Source organism: Pinus tabuliformis, chromosome 2_1 (genome assembly GCF_031772625.1).
Source record: "Pinus tabuliformis cultivar Carrire ecotype Pingquan chromosome 2_1, CPIR1, whole genome shotgun sequence".
Classification (NCBI taxonomy): Eukaryota; Viridiplantae; Streptophyta; class Pinopsida; order Pinales; family Pinaceae; genus Pinus; species Pinus tabuliformis.
Window position 1 is genome coordinate 371,262,471 of NC_142299.1, and position 19,569 is coordinate 371,282,039.

The 19,569-nt window shown below is 32.3% G+C and overlaps 1 protein-coding gene across 1 annotated transcript; it reads left to right on the forward strand.

Moving 5' to 3' along the window:
• The first annotated feature begins 15,663 nt into the window (after positions 1 to 15,663).
• LOC149200414 (uncharacterized) lies at positions 15,664 to 19,037 on the forward strand. The gene has a single exon (XM_089399570.1). It carries the CDS (start codon positions 15,861 to 15,863, stop codon positions 18,993 to 18,995), a length of 3,135 nt encoding a protein of 1,044 aa, XP_089255696.1. The 5' UTR covers positions 15,664 to 15,860; the 3' UTR covers positions 18,996 to 19,037.
• The last annotated feature ends 532 nt before the right edge of the window (positions 19,038 to 19,569 follow it).

The window sequence follows — 19,569 nt, forward strand, 5'->3', positions numbered from 1 at the left end:
GGCATTGCAAAAATACAAATATAAAAAAGGGGAGAATATGGATAAGCTGGATATCACATGAGGAGAACAGGAAAGAGGTCAGATGGGAATTGGCGGTGCTGGCAAAAGCAGTAGGAAAAGAGGGAGGAAAACGATGAGTGAAACGATCCAAACAGTTGGCGAAGTATTGATAAACTCAGGTAAAGTGATACCTCTATCAGAGGTATTTTTCCACTCCTCCAAAAGTTTAAAATGATTATTATCAGTTGGAATATTAGGGGTCTGAATAGTAAGGGTAAGTAGAGATATATGAAAGAGAAACTTAAAAAAGACAGACCAAGTATTATGATCCTACAAGAGACAAAGATCACCATGCAGCAGATGGAAAGAATAATAAAAAACAACAAACTCTAATATGAAGTCATGGGACAAGATGCAATCGGATCAGCAGGTGGCATTGCAATATTGTGGAACCCAAACGAGATAATTTTTGAGAGTTGGACCAGCATGACCAGAATCCTTACAGGCACAGGAAGAGTAGCGGGGACGAAGGAAAGGGTTATTATCTCAGGGGTTTATGGTCCTCATACTCCGGGAGACAGAGAAAATTTCATTAAAAATATGCAAGCAAATCGAAGATTACATCCGGAGACAGCATGGATTGTAGGAGGAGATTTCAATTTAATCCAGTCTCTAGAACAGAAAAAGGGAGGTATAAGGAAAACAGACCAATATATGGAGATGTTCAATGACATGATAGATGGTCTAAGGCTGGTAGACCTACAAACTATCAACGGAGTCTATACATGGAATAACAGGAGAGGGGGAAGGAATCAGATAGCATCCAGATTAGATAGGTTCTTAGTATCAGAAACAATTATGAACAGAGATGTATTCATAGAAGCAAAGATCATGCCATCCCTTGGCTCAGATCACTGGCCAATTAGATTGGAAGTGGATATTAAGAATAACCCTGGCAAGAAGCCCTTCAGATTTGAAGCTTTTTGGCTTAGAGACCCAGAATTCATAAAAAAAATGGAAGAATGGTGGAAGCAAAGCACAGTTCAGGGAAAAGGAAAAATGCATACCTTCCAACTTAAACTTAAAGAGCTAAAAGGAAGGATAAAGAAATGGAACAAGGAAGAATTCGGAAACATCATGGAGGAAAAACAAAAGTTGGAAGAAGAAATGGAAGCCCTGCAACAAAGAATAATAAATGAAGGTAGGACAGAGGAAACCTGCAAAGAGGAAGGGATAATTCTAGGAAAACTGGAGGAGAGAAGAAAGCAGGAAGAAATTTTATGGAGACAGAAGTCTAGAATAAAGTGGCTTAGGGAAGGGGAAAGGAACACTAGATTTTTTCATCAAATAATGATACAACACAGGCAAAAGAATAGGATTCTATCTATCAAGAATGAGAGTGGAGAGAGGGTTGTTGAACAGGAAGGAATTGAAGAAGTGCTGATGGAATACCACAAGGGAATATTGACTGAACCCCACATGGACAGGTCTGAAGCTATAAAAGAAGTTTGCAAGGCCATTCCTAGGATAGTAACTGAAGACCAGAATAGAGCCCTAATGAGAGCAGCTAGTTTGGAAGAGGTGGAAGAAGTGGTGATGAGCATGAAGAAGGGTACAGCGCCAGGACCGGACGGTTTTACGGTTGATTTTTATCAAGCAGGTTGGCACTTTATGGGAAGGGAGATTCTGGACCTGGTAGAAGAATCCCGTATAAATCAAAAGGTATGGCCAGCTATTAACTTTACTTTTTTCACTTTGATTCCAAAAAATGACAATTCTGAGGATGCTAAGGGATTTAGACCCATTGCCCTATGTAATGTTATCTACAAAATAATTGCTTCGCTGATGGCCAAAAGACTGAAACCCCTATTAGATAGATTAATATCCCCTGAGCAAACTGGTTTCGTAGAAGGTAGACAAATCCTAGATGGTTTAGTGGTCACTCAGGAAGTAATTCATTCACTGAAGGCAAAGAAGCAAAAAGGAATGATGATTAAACTGGACTTGTCGAAATCTTATGATAGAATCAACTGGCAATACTTGGAAGAAATCTTGGGAAGTTTCGGTTTTGGTAGCAGGTGGATAAAGTGGGTTCATAGTCTCATATCAACCCCTAATTTTTCAATATTAGTCAATGGAACTCCATCGAAAACCTTTAAGGCATCTAGAGGAATAAGACAGGGTGATCCCTTATCTCCTTTCCTATTTATACTAGCAGCAGAGGGTCTGGGCAGGTATCTTAAAAAAGAAAGAGCAGCTAATAAAATCAGAGGGCTAAGACTATGGGGTAATGAATTGCCTATAACCCATCAGCAATTCGTTGATGATATCATGTTATTTGGGGAGCCAACCGTAAAAGAAGTGAGAAATCTGAAAAAGGTTTTGGACTTATTTGTGAATGCATCTGGGTTGGAGATCAATAAGGACAAGTCATGCACCTTTATATTCAATACCATAGAGGCAGTCAAAATCCACTTGACCAGGATGCTAGGTTTTAAGCAAGGGGATCTCCCAACTAAATACTTGGGAAACTTATTGGATTTTAACGCCAAAAGACAGAAAAATTGGCAAGGAGTCTTAGAGAAATTAAAAAACAGAGTGGCTAACTGGGCCTTCAGAACTTTAAATATTGCTGGAAGGATTGTTTTAGTGAAATCAGTGTTGCAGGCAATCCCCATATATCCGCTATCGATTATGGCGGTACCACAAGGAGTCTGCACCAAGATCAGAGAAATTTTGAGGAAGTTCATTTGGGGAGGATCGACCCAACAGAAGAAGTGGGCCCTAGTATCATGGAAACACCTGACAAAACGAAAGGAGGAAGGAGGCTTGGGTCTGCGCGATCCGGATAGACTCAACAAGGTGCTTGGTGCAAAACTTTGGTGGCGATGGCTAAGAGGGGGCAATGACCTATGGAAGGCACTATGGAGGCACAAGTACAATATGCCAAACACTACGGAGGATATTTACCGGATGCAGGAAACCCTGAAAGGCTCGACAATCTGGGATCTAGCTCGGCAAAATCGTGATATAGTAGAAAAGAATGCCTTTTAGGAAATTCGAGGAGGAGGGGAAGCCAGATTCTGGGATGAGAAATGGCAGCAAAGAGGGAAAATGAGCAGAATACAAAGAATCCAAAGCATACATGAAAAAATAGGGGATAACTGTATATATGTCAAGGATTACTGGAAAGAGGACGAATTGGATGGAATCTGGCGGAAATGGATAACACCAGAGGAATGGGGTATCGAGATAGATCAAGAACAACAGGAAGCGTTTTGGGAAGAGGTAGAGTCTAGGAAGATAAAAGCTCGAATGGGTAGGGATATCCTCAGATGGGGGAATTAAATGAAAGGATCCTTCACAGTCAAGGAGGCATATTATCTGGTAGACCAACAGGGGACCAACGAAGAAAACCAAGAATGGAAGGTCATCTGGGGTAACAGCTGGTGGCCGAAAATTACCTTATTTGCATGGCTAGTAGCTAAGGGCAAGATCCTGACGTGGGATAAACTCTAAAAGAAAGGTTTTAGTGGACCCTCAAAATGTTACCTATGCAATAAGGAAGCTGAAACTCAAGATCATCTGTTAATCAAGTGTATATATGCCAGGAAACTATGGATCGAAACCATAAAACTTTTCCAGAAACTTGAGAGGTCACCAAGAGAAATAAATGAAGTGATTTTTCAGTGGCAGAAGGAAAAATTCCAATGTAAAGTAGTCCGAAAGGCCTGGGATCTCATTGCGGGTTTTGTGATTTGGATGTTATGGAAAGAAAGGAATCGCAGAGTATTCCAAGACAAAGCTAAAAACACAGAAACAATATGGAACAGGGTAGTGAACCTAACTAGAGAATCAATCCTGGTGGAGAAATGGGATGCGGACGATTGGAAAGTAGATCAGGGAGAAGAGAAAATCTTAGAGAATCTTAATTTGAAATTTGAAATGGTGCATACCAAAAAAATAGGCGGAAATGGCACGAGACCTCAAAGCTATGACAAGTTTACATATCCCAAAGATAATTTTATGAAGTTAAACTTTGACGGGGCATCGAAGGGGAACCCAGGTAATGCCGGATTTGGAGGTATATTCCGAGACAGTCAGAGAAACACCAGATGGATTTATGCAGAGTGGGGCAGGGAGATGACAAATAATGAGGCCGAGTTATGGGCGATTCACCAAGGCTTGAGAATCACGATTAGGAATGGCTATAAAAACCTGGAGATAGAAGGAGACTCTCAGATAGCAATTGAAATACTAAAGAAATTTAACAACGGGAAGAACTGGGAGCAGATCACCAATAGCTGGCGAACGGCTGGGATTGTTCAAGAAATAGCGGACCTACTAAAAAGAATCGAATACAAAATCTTTAATCATGTGAAAAGGAATGGAAACCAAGCGGCAGATCTCCTTGCGAATTGGGGTTGCAAAGGTCAAAACATTAAAATAGACAATCAGTGGGGAACGCTGCGGTCGAATAGAGAATGGGAGGAGTTGGCAGGTATTATTAATAATGACCATGAACAAGCAACGAATAAAAATAATGGGCAAGCAGCAAGCGAGAATCACAGCATTCGTGCGACGGACAGGTGAGATGGATTGGCAATCCCAGGAATTTAATGAGTGTCAGTCAAGGCGAGGGAATGATATAATGGGCAGGAAAGCTACAATACAGTAGAAGTGTGCGACGACAGGTAAGAAAAAACCACCATACATCAAGATAATAAACGCTAGTGATCGGAGAGGAGGAAAAAACGGTATGTCAGGATCCATAAATGGAAATGAGGGCAGAAGGATAATTGATCGGACAGACAGAGGGAAAAGTAACAGGTGGCAGTGGAAGGACAAGTTGACAGGAAGGCAGATTAGGACAAGGGAGACTATAAACGGGAGGCAACGAAAGAATCGACAACGAGGAAACTGTTTAGGAACCCAGAGAGCGAGGGGAGGAAAGGTGGTGGAGAGCTGGCACAGAGCGAGGTTACGGTGAAAACCCACGGAGGACGCTATGGAAACTAGGAAGAGAGTCAGGGCAGTAGAGGAACTGGAAGCCGAGGAGCGCAGAGACAGGGACAGAAAGGGCAAGGCAGTAGCAAAGGAAGAGACTGTGGAGGAGATATATGAAATATACGATGAATCTGAGGAAGAGGAGGACTGGCAAGATCAGGGTAGGCAAGGTAAGGAAAGAGGTGGAAAAGCAGAAGACTGGGATACCCAGCAAACCAGTGACGAGCAGCTTGGACAGCAGGAGGGAAAGGCAAGGCAGCGCGGCAGACAGAGAGGAAGAAGAGGCGTGGGTAGAGGGTCGGAACCGAACAGCAGGAGAGGCAGAGGAACGAACAGATACGGAGGAGGGAGGCGAGGACGACAGGGGCAGAGAGGGAGACAGGGTAAATGGACAAGCCGGTCGATGGACAAGAAAATTCAACAAGCAGAAAAGGCGTATAATCAGAACACGAACCCAAGAATCAGGAGAATTATCCAGAACATGGAGGAAGACGCGTTGCAAGCTCAGTCTGACTCAGAGATGGAAGATTGGGAATTCTTACTTCGCGACCCGGGCAACACTAGGGGTAGAATGTCTTTATTTAAACAATCCCTACATATCTACTGGGTAATGAAGAGATTGTTGGCTAAAGCTTTGGAACAAGCTGCAAAAGAGATGGCAGAACTGGCGCAAGGAGTCCCCAACCTAAGGAGGGAGCTGAGGATCATTCAGATTACACTGGAGATGCAGGAAAAGAAGCTCGAGGAGATTCAGCAAATGATAAGAGAAGGACAACAGAATGCAAACAAGGAGACCAACCAGCGACCAGAGACAGAAGCTGATTAAATATAGATATGTATTTTTTTGGATGAAGCTGCATAGTATAGATAATTTAAGTTTGCTTCAAGTATTAGAAGAAGAAAATCGATATAGGCATGCAAGTAGAATTAGAAATCTGCAAGACTGTTTAGTGTATTTAGCCTGGACAATCAGACTATGGATCTTTTATTTTTGGTTGGCTATTAAAAACTTTAGGTGGCTGAAATACTCAGTTTCCCCAAGAGGGCGAGTTGAAAGCAACCTTACTCATGCTATGTATCTTTTGATTTGAAGTAATAGGAAAAGTAGAGCAACACCACAGCGTACGAAAAAAAAATTAACTTATATTTAAGTTTAAATATTACACATTTAGTGATTATAGAATTTTATTTATTTCACATAAAAAAATTATAAAAATGTGGCAAATATTATATATATATATATATCTATCTATCTATATATATATATAACTTTTTTCAACTTTTTGTTTTAGTTAATTTTAACGAAAATTTGGTAGATATTTTTAGAAACTCAAGTTTAAGTTGTTCAAACTGTAGAATTTTAGTGCCTCAGGGGTTTTTCATGGTATGGTATTGTATTCAAAAATGCATTTTAAACCACAAAAAACCACAAATTTGCTTGAAATTGTATTGTCGAGATTTCAGTGAAAAAGATCCTTTTGTATATAAGTTAGACTATATATATATATATATATATAATGAAGAAACAAATTATTTTAACATCCACTAGGCTAAAGATAGCCCATGAGATAGATTGCTTCTTCATTAAGTGGTCTGAGCTCATGTCATTAGATATTATCTAGCTTCCCCTGTGGCTTGAGAAGTCACTACCTAGGGGCATCTAAGCCATCAAAATCTCCTAGGGATCAAACCTGGCTTGGGCCACACCAACCCTTAACATGACTAGAACACCAACCGTTAACATGACTGGATTTTTGCCCACAGAGTTTCGAAATAGTGACCTTCACATCAGGAAGTGACTTAAGAGTACCCCATCAGTGTCTATTCTACTCTACCCCTATGGACAATTTTTCATCAAAATTAATGCAAAACATATGAACAAGAAAAAATAAGTGTGAAAATTAAAAAAAATCTTAGTGACCTAAATATGGATAAAAAAAGCCTAAATTCTAATATAAAGATAAATATTTAATATTTAAATTTAATTAAATTATATTAAAAATTAAGAATTACATATTTTTAAATTAAAAATTATAGAGTTTTAAATTAAATTTTTTAATATAATTTTAAATTAATTTTATTTATTTATTTAATATTTAACCATAAAAAAATTCAATATATTAAAATTTAAAAGAATAAAGTTTATTGATAAAAAAATTCAATATATTAAAATTTAAAAGAATAAAGTTTATTGATAAAATTTTATGTTGAATTTGTTAATGGGAAATCTAAACTTGTAGGAAAAGTAATCCAAAATATTACCGCAAGAAAATCTAAATCTTAAAATAAATTGAAATGAAATGTTGTAATATTTACATATATAGTTTTAGTTTAATTTAAATACATTAGTAATTTTTTAAGGTGTTAAATTTATATATAGTTAAAAAAACATTTTAAACAACAATAAAATTTAATTAAAAAATATTTTCCCTTTCAAAAATTTGAAAATATATAATAATTAAACCACACTAAATAAAATAATATTATTTAAAAATATATAATTATAATAATTAAAAATTATATTTTTTTAATTAAATATAATTTAAAGTTTAAAATAAAACAAATATATTTAAAAACACAATTATGATAAATAAAATAATATTATTTAAAAATATATAATTATAATAATTAAAAATTATATTTTTTTAATTAAATATAATTTAAAGTTTAAAATAAAACAAATATATTTAAAAACACAATTATGATAGTTTGAAATTATGACTTTTAAACTAAATAATATATGAGATAAAAAATAATATAAATAATATTTTTTATTTTTTAAATTTATAAATAATATTTTAAAATAACATAAAAAAAAATATAACTAATTTATTTTAAGCATAGATATAATAATCTGAAATGATAAATTTTATTTAAATAATATATGATACGCGGAAACAAATGATTCATAATATTTTTTCATTTATAAATAGTTAATAAAATGCAGATTGTATTAAAAGTGGTATCCTTTTGTTTTGCCCGTATCTAATGACATAAACGAACTATAGCCTTACATAACATTTTATCTTTATTCTAAAATTCACCTAAATCATTTACCAGATAAATAAATATACTATAATTTATTATTCTATAATAAAAATGAATTTGCAAACTTCGATATAATAAAAAATTAATGTTTCAGATCACAATTTTTTTTTCATAAATTAGTTTAATCATGATATATTATATAAGTTTTAAAGGTATAACCGGTAGAAACACACTCGAAAAAGAGTTTTTTTGTTTTTTTAACTTTTCCTGCTCGTGAAACACCGCCCCTCACCAAAGCGATAACACGGAAGGGTCTAACTGCTCAATAAAGTTGAGCAAATAAGTATGTTATTCTCAAATAAATGAAGCATAAGGGCCAATAAATTTGGTATAAATTTCTCTAACAAAGTGAAAATTGCAATTTTCACTAATTTTAATGTTTTTATTACACTTCAGTCATGTTTATGGATTCATATTGATTTGATTCTATTGAAATGAATGCATTTATTTGACATAAGTGAAGGAAAATAAATATATTAACTTAATATATGTGAATTTTTTAAGAAATTTATGATAAATTTCTTCAACAAAGTGAAAATTGTATTTTTCTCCAACTTTAATGTTTTTATTTGACTATATTAATGCTAGGGAGTTACTCATATAGACTTGACTTATTAGGATGGAGAAAGGGAGGGAGTTGCTCATATTAACTTATTAAAATGAGTGTATTGAGTTGATGTAAGTGGAGGGAAATAAGTGTATTGGTTTAAATAAAACATAGGGGTAAGAAATTTGGAGGAACTTTCTTCAGTAAAGAGAAAATTATATTATTTTGGGACTCTAATATTTTTATTAGACTTTATCAATTCTTGTGGAGCCTTATATTGACTTGACTTTATTGAAATGAATGTATTGACTGGACATAAATGGAGGAAAATAAATATATTAAATTGACATAAGTGGAGGAAAATAAATATATTAAATGGACATAAGTGGAGGAAAAATAAATCTATTAATTTCACAGAGGTGGAGAAAAATAAATATATTAACTTGACATAAACGAAGTATAGGGTCCAAGAAATTCATAGGAAATTTCTTCAATTGAGTGAAAAATGCATTTTTCTTTAACTTTAATGTTTTTATTAGACTTTATCATTGCTTGTGAGGCACTCATATTGACCTAATTTATTGCAATGAGGTTATTTACTTGACATAAGTGGAGTAAAATAAATATATTAACTTGACATAAGTGGAGGAAAATACATATATTAATTTGATATAAGTGGAGGGTGGAGACCAAAAAAATTGAGAGAAATTTTTTCAACAAAGTGAAAATTGTATTTTTCTCTAGCTTTAATGTTTTTATTAGACTTTATCAGTGCTTGTGAGGGAATCACATTGACTAAATTTTATTCAAATGAGTGTATTGACTTGACATAAGTGGAGAAAATTAAATATATTAGCTTGACATAAGTGGAGTAAAATAAATATATTAACTTGACATAAGTGGAGCATAGAGACCAAAATATTTTAGAGATTTTTTTAAACAAAGTGAAAATTGTATTTTTCTCAAACTTTAATGCTTTTATTAGACTTTATTAATGATGATGAATGACTCATATTGACTTAATTTTATTCAAATGAGTGTATTGACTTGACATTAGTGGAGGAAATTAAATATATTAACTTGACATAAGTGGATGAAAATAAATATATTAACTTGTCATAACTAGGGCATATGGACAAAAAAATGGAGAAATTTTCTTCAACAAAATGAAAATTATATTTTTCTCCAACTTTAATGTTTTTATTAGACTATATCAATGCTTGTGAATTACTCATATTGGCTTGACTTTATTAGAATGAAGAGGGAGAGGGAGTTGCTCATATTAGCTTGAATTTATTAAATAAGTGCATTGAATTGACATAAATGAAGAGAAATAAATGTATTGATTTAACAAAATTAAAGCATAGGAACCAAATTTCTTCAATAAAGAAAAAAATGGCCTTTTTATTAGACTTTATCAATATTTATGAGTGACTCATATTAAATTAACTTTATTGAAATGAATATATTAACTAAGTGAGAGAAAATAAAATAAAATAAAATTTTAAAATATATATCTTTTTAAATTTTACTTCATATATATATATATATATATATTATAAATTTTATCATAAGAATAAATATTAGAGATTTCATTTTTAACTAAATTATTGTTATTGTTTTTTAAATATTAAGTTTAATTAATTTATATTAAAGATCAATTAATTTATATTAAAGATTAATTATTTTAATTAATTCATTTATATTAAGTTTAATTGACATAATCGGAGGGAAATAAGTGATTTAACATAAATAAAGTATAAAGGTAAGAAATTTGGAAGAAATTTCTTTAATAAAGAGAAAATTGGTTTTTCATGGGACTCTAATATTTTTATTAGATTTTATCAATTCTTGTGAGGGATCTATATTAACTTGATTTTATTAAAATAAATGTGTTGACTTGATATAAGTGGAGGAAAATATATATATTAATTTGACATAAGTGGGGCATAGAGACCAAAAAAGATTTGGGGAAATTTCTTCAACAAAATGAAAATTGCATTTTTCTAGAGCTTTATTGTTTTTGTTCAATTATATTGGTTTCATATTGAATTTAACTTTATTAGAATGGAGAAATGTAGGGAATTGATTATATTAAAATGAGTGTATTGAATTGACATAAGTGGAGGGAAACAAGTGTATTGATTTGACACAAATAAGGTATGGGGTAAGAAATTAGGAGGAAACTTCTTCCAGAAAAAGAAAATTGGATTTTTAAAGACTAATATTTTTATTAGACTTTATCAATGCTTGTGAGGGGTCCATATTAACTTGACTTTATTGAAATGAATATATTGACTTGACATAAATGGAGTAAAATAAATGCATTAATGTGACATAAGTAGAGTATAGGGACCAAGAAATTTGGAGGAAATTTCTTAACAAAGGGAAAATTGCATTTCTCTCTAACTTTAATGTTTTTATTAGACTATATCATTACTTGTTAGTTACTCATATTGACTTGACTATATTGGGATGAAGAAAGGGAGGGTGTTTCTCATATTAACTTGACTTTATTAAAATGACTATATTGATTTTAAGGATAAGAAATTTTAGGATATTTCTTCAATAAAAAGAAAACTAATTTTTTTTGGGACTAAAATATTTTTATTAGACTTGTGAAGAACCCATATTAACTTGACTTTATTGAAATGAATGTATTGACTTGACACAAGTAGAGGAAAATAAATACATTAACTTGACATAAGAGGAGTGTAGGGGCCAAGAAATTTTGGGGAAATTTCTTTAGCAAAGTGAAAATTGCATTTTTCTCCAACTTTCATGTTTTTATTAGAATATAAGGATAAACAATTTGAGGATGATTTGTTTAGCAAAATGAAAATTAGAATTTTTTGGTACTTTAATATTTTTATTAACCTTTATCAATGCTTTTGAGAGGCTCAAGCAATTTGATCCCTCTAGGGGCTTAGTAGATCCGAAGTTAAGATGGATCTGCATTGATTTAATTTTTCCACTTTAAATAAGCTAAATTCCATATGAATGCCATGAGTAAATGCCATGGGTTGTCATAAACCTAGAGCTCAAAAATCACTGGTAACTTGACCAAGTCAAATCTACCTTAACTACTCAACAAAAATTAAGAAATGTAATTAATAAAATAATGTAGAAATTTTTTATTATTATTTTATTTTGGAATTATTTTTATTTTAACATAAGGTTATTTTTATTTTTATTTTATTTTATTTTGACAAAATCAAAATGTTTACAGGACATTACATTACAACATCTCTACCATAATGGACTACTCATTTATTTTTTTATATTTGTTATAAAAATCAATATTAGAGATTTCATTTCTACTAAATTATTATTGTTAATTTTTAAATATTAAACTTAGTTAACTTATATTAAAGACCAAATATTACATATTTAATGATTACGCCAATCCAAGGAGGAATCATATCTATGGAGATACAAACCTCTTTTAAAATGAGAAGAGATTTGATCCCCTCGGCACTTGGTAAATCTAGAATTAAGATGGATCTATATACAAAGATATTTTAAAATGAAAAATATTTGGTAAATTAGAAATTAATATGGATCTAGGTTGGTCTTCATTAATAATTATATATATATAGATGACTATTACTTTTATATTTTATTTTATTTTTATTTTTATGTAGTTGCATCTAATCAATTTTTTATTGATTATTAGAATTATTGTTATTATTTTTTTTTAACTTAAGGTTTATAGGATATTGCATTATAACATTTTTATCATTCTAGGTTAAAGAGCACCTCTCAGCACAAAAACAATTATTTGTTTGATATTAAAAAATTAAAATATAAGAAATGATGTATTTTAATTATATATATTATTTTTCACATATCTATTAATATATAAACTTTTAAAAAAATAAAATTATTGTTTAATTTTGAATCTATGTTTACTTTATAAAAGTATAAAAGAAAAACATTTATTTACTTGTATTCAAAAAATAAAAACTTAAAGCTAGACAAAAGCGGAAACTTAAATTTTCATTGTGGTAAATTTCGTCAACAAAATAAAAATTGCAAATTTCTCTAATTTTAATGTATTTATTAGACTATATCAATGTTGGTGAGTTATTAATTTCAACTTTATTAAGATGGAGAAAAGGAGCGAGTTGCTCGTATTAACATGAATTTATTAAAATATGTAGATTGAATTGACATAAGTGGAGGGAAATACATGTATTTATTTGACATAAATAAAATTTATGGGTAAGAAATTTGAAGGAAATTTCTTAATAAAGAGAAAATTGAATTTTTATGGGATTGAAATATTTTTATTAGACTTTATCAATTCTTGTGAGGGGTCCATATTAACTTGAATTTATTGAAATGAATGTATTGACGAGACATAAGTGGAGCATAGGGGCCAAGAAATTTGGGGAAAATTTCTTTAGCAAATTGAAATTTGCATTTTCCTCTAACTTTCATGGTTTTATTAGATTACATCAATACTTATTAGTTACTCATATTGAGTTGACCATATTATGATAGAGAAAGGGAAAGAATCTCTCATATTGACTTGCTTGTATTAAAATGAGTGTACTAAATTGACATAAGTGATGAGAAATAAGTATATTGATTTGATAGTGATGAAAAATAAGTATATTGATTTGACATAAATGAAGCATAAAGATAAGAAATTTGGGGATAATTTATTTAATAAAAAGAAATTGGATTTTTTTGAGACTTCAATAGTTGCATTAATCTTTATCAATGCTTTTGAGGGATTCATATTGACTTGCTTTTATTAAAATAAATATATTGACTTGACATGAGTAGAAGAAAACAAATAAGTATAGATTTTTTATTTTTTATTTTTGTTATAAGAATAAATATTAGAGATTTCATTTCCACTAAATTATTGTTATTACTTTTTAAATATTAATCTGGATTAACTTATATTAAAGATGAAATATTACACGTTTAATGATTACAAAATTTCATTATCAAAACCATTCCATTTTAATTATATATATTTAATTATGTCTAACGGGTCTTGGATACACGGTGATCCAGTGTTGTGTTAAGGCACTTCTTGATGTGAAGTCACCGATTTCACACATCGAAATGATATATTGAACATAATGAAGATATAATCCTGCCAAGCTTACCATACATACATACATACATACATACATATATATATATATATATTAAAAATAAAATATAAAGTTGTTGTTTAATTTTAAATCTCTGTTTACTTATTAAAAAAATATGTATTTTTATTGTTGATGTAAACTTCAACATAACTGTGTATTGTAATTATTGAATTGTCCTTTAATAAGATGAATTCATGACAATAGACACATTGCTTTTATCAGCTTTAAGATTGATAATATTGGGGTTGGATTGAATTGTCCTTTAATAAGAGGAATTCATAACAATAGACACATTGATTTTATCAATTTTAAGATTGATTATATTGGGGTTGGAGTTGAATTAATGAAAGACATTAAAAAAAAGGGAATTATATTTATCTCTAGAAAGGTTGGGCTTAGGGAGCTTGGAAAACATCAAGTTCAATTAAGGAAATATCGATGCTAAAATTATTTATTTTTAATTAAAATTTAAAAACTTAAAGATCTACATTGTATTTGGAAAGTGAAAATTTAAATTTCTATTCAAACTAATGCAAAATTCTTGGATTTGCAAGGTAGATTATTTTTGTAAGCTTGGTGGGACTACATCTTTATCATGTCCAAAATATCACCCTGGCAGGGCTGAAGAATTGAACAGATGACTTCACATCAAGAGTGCCTTAAAATAAAATATAATTAATTAATTATAAAAATAAATGTTAGATATTTTTTTTTATGACAATGATATTATTATAATTGTTGTTGTTTAAGTACTAAATTCAATTAAAAATTATATATTTTTAAATTATATTTATTTAATATTAAATAACAAAATAAAAATAAACATGTTTTTAAAATATATAAATAGAATATTTTTCTTTTACATTAATATATACAAATAAAAAATAAAATTTAATGATATAGCTTTATGTTGAATTTCCTTAATGAAAATTTAAACCATGAAAGATAGTGTAAAATATTAAAATAAAATAAAAAGTATTAGAAGCTATATAGTTTAGAGTGTTTTAGGTATATTTTTTTATCAAAGTTGATCATAATTTAGGAAGGATTTGTTGGAATTATAAGTTTGAGTTGTGAACTCTACAAAATCTACTACCTCTAGAATTTTCCAGAGTACTTGAATCTATATATAATCAAAAACACATTAAAAAAAAACAAAAAAAAACAAAAAAACTTAACAAAAAAATTCTAAAATGTCTAATAATTAAACAATTTTAAATTAAAAAACATAAATAATATTTTATATATATATATATATATATATATATATATATATATATATATATATTATTTAAAATAAAATTAAAAATAAAAGTAACATTTAGAAATCATTTGAAATTATTTTTTAATTATAATGATATATGAGATCAAAAATAAAAAGGATAATATATTATTTTTTAAATTTGTAAAAGATATTTAAAATATATATATAACTAAAATACTTAAAAATGATAAATTTTAATTAATTAATATATGATATGAGTAAACATATGAGTTATAATTTATTTTTTAAGTTGTATAATTTATAAATAGTTAGTAAATAGTTAGTAAAGTGAAGATTGCTTTATATAGTATTTTTTCATTTGGTCGTATCCAATACACTGACGATTTTTAACCTTACATAATATTTTATATTTATTTTAAAATCCAACTCAATCATTTATTAGACACATAAATAAATATACTATAATATAATAAAAATGAATTTCCAAACTCCAATATAATAAAAAATTAAAGTTTCACATTACAAGAAATTTTATCATGATATATTATAGAAGTTTTAAAGGTTTAACCGGTAGAAACACACCGATAAAAGAGTTTTTTTTTTTTTTTTTTAACTTTTCTTTCCCGTGAAATACGGCCCCCCACCAAAGAGATAACGCGGAAGGTGCTCCGTCTCAATGATTTCCCAACGCCTTCCTTTCGTCTGTGTGCCCCACCGACCAATTCCTCGCCAAAAAAATCGCTGCGCGTCTCCAACACGACTTTCTTTTATATATGCGCGTAGATAGGCAGAAGCACACGCAAGTACTCACACACTTTGAGAGGCTCTGTAATTTGAGGTTCTGAATTTCTGTAATCCGAGGTTCTGAAAGGCTTTTTAATTTGAGGTTCTGAAAGGATCCGTAATTGGAAAGGAAAAAATGGAGGTTCTCAAATTACTGCTTCTCTGCATCGCTGCTGCCTATATGCCTGCAGCAACGTCTATCAATCACCCACCGTGGAATCATCATCAGTCTTTGTATTCCCACTTTCATGCTCATGCTCAGGGAAGGGGCTTCCACATGCCCCGTGGATTTAGTGGGCTCCAACGTCACTCTGAGTCTGAACGAATGGTTGAGTCATCATCAATGGACGCCCACGAGAAAAGGGACCTCCATGCTCTCTTGTCCTTCCGAAACTCCATCACAGCGGATCCATCAGGTGTGCTTTCCAACTGGACGGCACACAACTCGCAGAACATGTGTTCTTGGTATGGCATTCGCTGTCGGCACAAAACTCGCAGAGTCGTCCACATTGACCTCTCTTGGTATGCATTGCCCACTGGTACCGCCTCGTTTTCAGGTACCCTTTCTGTGTCAATCGGCAATCTCTCTTTACTGCACACATTAAATGTTTCTGGTCAGAATTTATCGGGAAGAATTCCTCCCGAGTTGGGCCAGCTTAAATCATTGCGAGTACTTGACCTCAGCTGGAATGCGCTCAACGGGTCTATTCCAGCCGAATTGGGCCTGCTGCACAAACTCCGCGCCCTCAATCTTTCTGCAAACTCTCTGGAAGGAGGAATTCCACCACAGATGGGCCATCTTAAAGCGTTGCGACTACTTGACCTGGGCGACAATCAGAGGGTGAAGGGTCCTATTCCAGTTGAGTTGGGCCGGCTTAAAGCTTTGCGAGTACTTGACTTGAGCTTCAATTACAGGATGAATGGTCCTATTCCAGCTGAGTTGGGCCAGCTTAAAGCTTTGCGAGTACTTGACTTGAGCTTCAATTACAGGATGAATGGTCCTATTCCAGCTGAGTTGGGCCAGCTTAAAGCTTTGCGAGTACTTGACTTGAGCTTCAATTACAGGATGAATGGTCCTATTCCAGCTGAGTTGGGCCAGCTTAAAGCTTTGCGAGTACTTGACTTGAGCTTCAGTTACATGAATGGTCCTATTCCAGCTGAGTTGGGCCAGCTTAAAGCTTTGCGAGTACTTGACCTCACTGACAATGCACTCAACGGTTCTATTCCAGCGGACTTGGGCCTGCTGCGGAAACTAGAGAAACTGCTTCTGGAAGGCAATGAATTTTCAGGCAATATACCGCATCAGTTAGGTAATTTGACGAAACTTAAACAACTATCGATTTCTGGCTTCAATATTTCTCCTCCTATTCCTCCCAGAATATTCACGCTTCCCCTCTCTTATCTATCTCTTAGTCTTAACCTCACAAGAAGCAGCCTACCTAAAGCCATTGGCAACTTGACCACACTGACCGACTTATCACTTTACGGATGTGGACTCACTCACATCCCTGTAGAAATTGCCAATTTGACCAAATTGACCATCTTAGATCTCACTTACAATGAACTCACTTATATCCCTGAATCCATTGCAAATTTGACCAAATTGACCACCTTACGTCTCACTGGCAACGAACTCACCGACATCCCTGAATGCATTGCCAAGTTTAACAGGTTGACGTCTTTGGAGGTCGCTTACAATAGACTCGCTAACAATATACCTGAAGCTATCTTTAATTTGACCAAGTTAGAAATGCTAGATCTTTCTTCAAACATGCTTATTGGTGACATTAACAATTTGAGTCAATTGGTTCGACTATATCCCTGGAATAATGCACTCAATGGTAGCATCCCCGAAGTCATTACCAATTTAAGGAATCTTCGATCTCTTGATCTCTCAAACAACAATTTGATAGGGACAATTCCCAAAGCCATAGGAAAATTTCATTTCTTGGAATCCTTACGTTTGCATTCAAATGCACTCAATGGTAGCATCCCCGAAGCCATTACCAATTTAAGGAATCTTCGATCTCTTGATCTCTCAAACAACAATTTGATAGGGACAATTCCCAAAGCCATAGGAAAATTTCATTTCTTGGAATCCTTAAGTTTGCATTCAAACAAGTTAACTGGACATATTCCATATAGCATAGGCCATTTAAGTTCTCTCTATGTACTAACCATATATAATAACAGTCTCTCAGGGAGTATACCTGAGAGTATTAATGGTTTGATTTCATTAGACACATTAGATTTATCAGAAAACAACTTGGAGGGACCGATTCCTAATGGCATTGGCAATTGTACTGGGCTGACAATATTCTCTGCTCACTCTAATAACTTCACTGGGACATTGCCTGCATCTTTGGCCAATTGTACGCAGCTTTGGCTCTTGGATTTAAGGAAAAATGAATTGACGGGGGAGCTTCCTCAATACTTCACATCTTTTCAGCACTTGGAAGCTTTAATCCTTGGTTATAATAATCTGCATGGTTGTATTCCTCAACACATCACAAATCTTCCCAAGTTGCATGTGTTGGATTTATCCAACAACAAATTGAGTGGAAGGATACCAACACATCTTGAGAGGCTCACTGGCTTTGCAAATGTGTCAAATAATGATGAATTAGCTGTGGAATTAATTATTGACATCAAAGGAATTGAGTATAATGTGTCATATCTATTGCCTGAAAACACTATATTGGATTTGTCTTGTAATAATCTTACAGGACAAATCCCTAAAAATATAGGAAGCATGAGTAGCTTACGCCTACTAAATTTATCAGGAAATCAACTGGAAGGACAGATCCCTGCATCTCTCAGCAAGATACCTTCTTTGGAGCAATTGGACTTGTCAAAAAATAATTTGAGTGGACTTATTCCTGAAGTTCTCTCTAAGTTATCAATGTTGGCTTCTTTTGATGTTTCATATAACCACCTTTGTGGCCCAATTCCGACAGGGACACAATTTTCCACTTTCAATGTAACATCTTTTGACAAGAATGAATGCTTATGTGGGCTTCCTCTACCAACATGCAAGCAAAATGATAGAACAATTGTTGGAGGCAATAGCAATAATAGTAATGCTAAAAGGGGATTGCTGAGCTATGCCAATGAAAAAGTGTCCTTGTTAGCATTGTCATTGGGATTAGGGATCGGATTTGGTGGAGTCGTTGCTATGTTCATCATTTGGGACAAAGCAAGATGTTGGGTAATGGGCATGTCCTCCAACACACCAAAGCCATTTTATGGAGTTTACCGATTCCCAAAATAGGTCACAAGGCTTTGTCCATATAACTCAATGTAATATTGTATGTCTTATTATTATTGTATGAGTTTTCTTTTCCTAAAATTTCAAATACATGTTTTTTTGGAATTTACATATTCCTAAAATATATCACAAGGACGTGTGAGAGGCCTCAATATATTAGTGCATGTCTTATTATTATGGTATGAGTTGTCTTTTCCTAAAATTTCAAATACATTTTTTTAAACTTTGATTCATTAAAATTAAATTATTTTATATTTACATGGAAGGTGTTCCTATTATAGGTTTGGCTAGGTAAATTTGGCCAGTGAAATCTTTGGATTTTCCTCTCCTTCGTCTAATAAATTTTTACCACGTAGAAACACGAACAATTCCTCTCGCTCTCAAAGGAGAAGTAGAAGGATTGCATTTGGCATTAACATTGGTGATGGCACGTTAATTGGAGGAAAAAATTGGAAGAAAAATTGCAATTTTCACTTTGTTAAAGAAATTTCCCCAAAATTCCTTGGCCCCTATGCTCCACTTATGTCCGCTCAATATATTCATTTTAATAAATTCAAGTTAATATGGACCCCTCAGG

Bases quoted from the DNA above. Each gene is read 5' to 3' on its own strand.
- LOC149200414 (XM_089399570.1), top strand. From the start codon at position 15,861: ATGGAGGTTCTCAAATTACTGCTTCTCTGCATCGCTGCTGCCTATATG.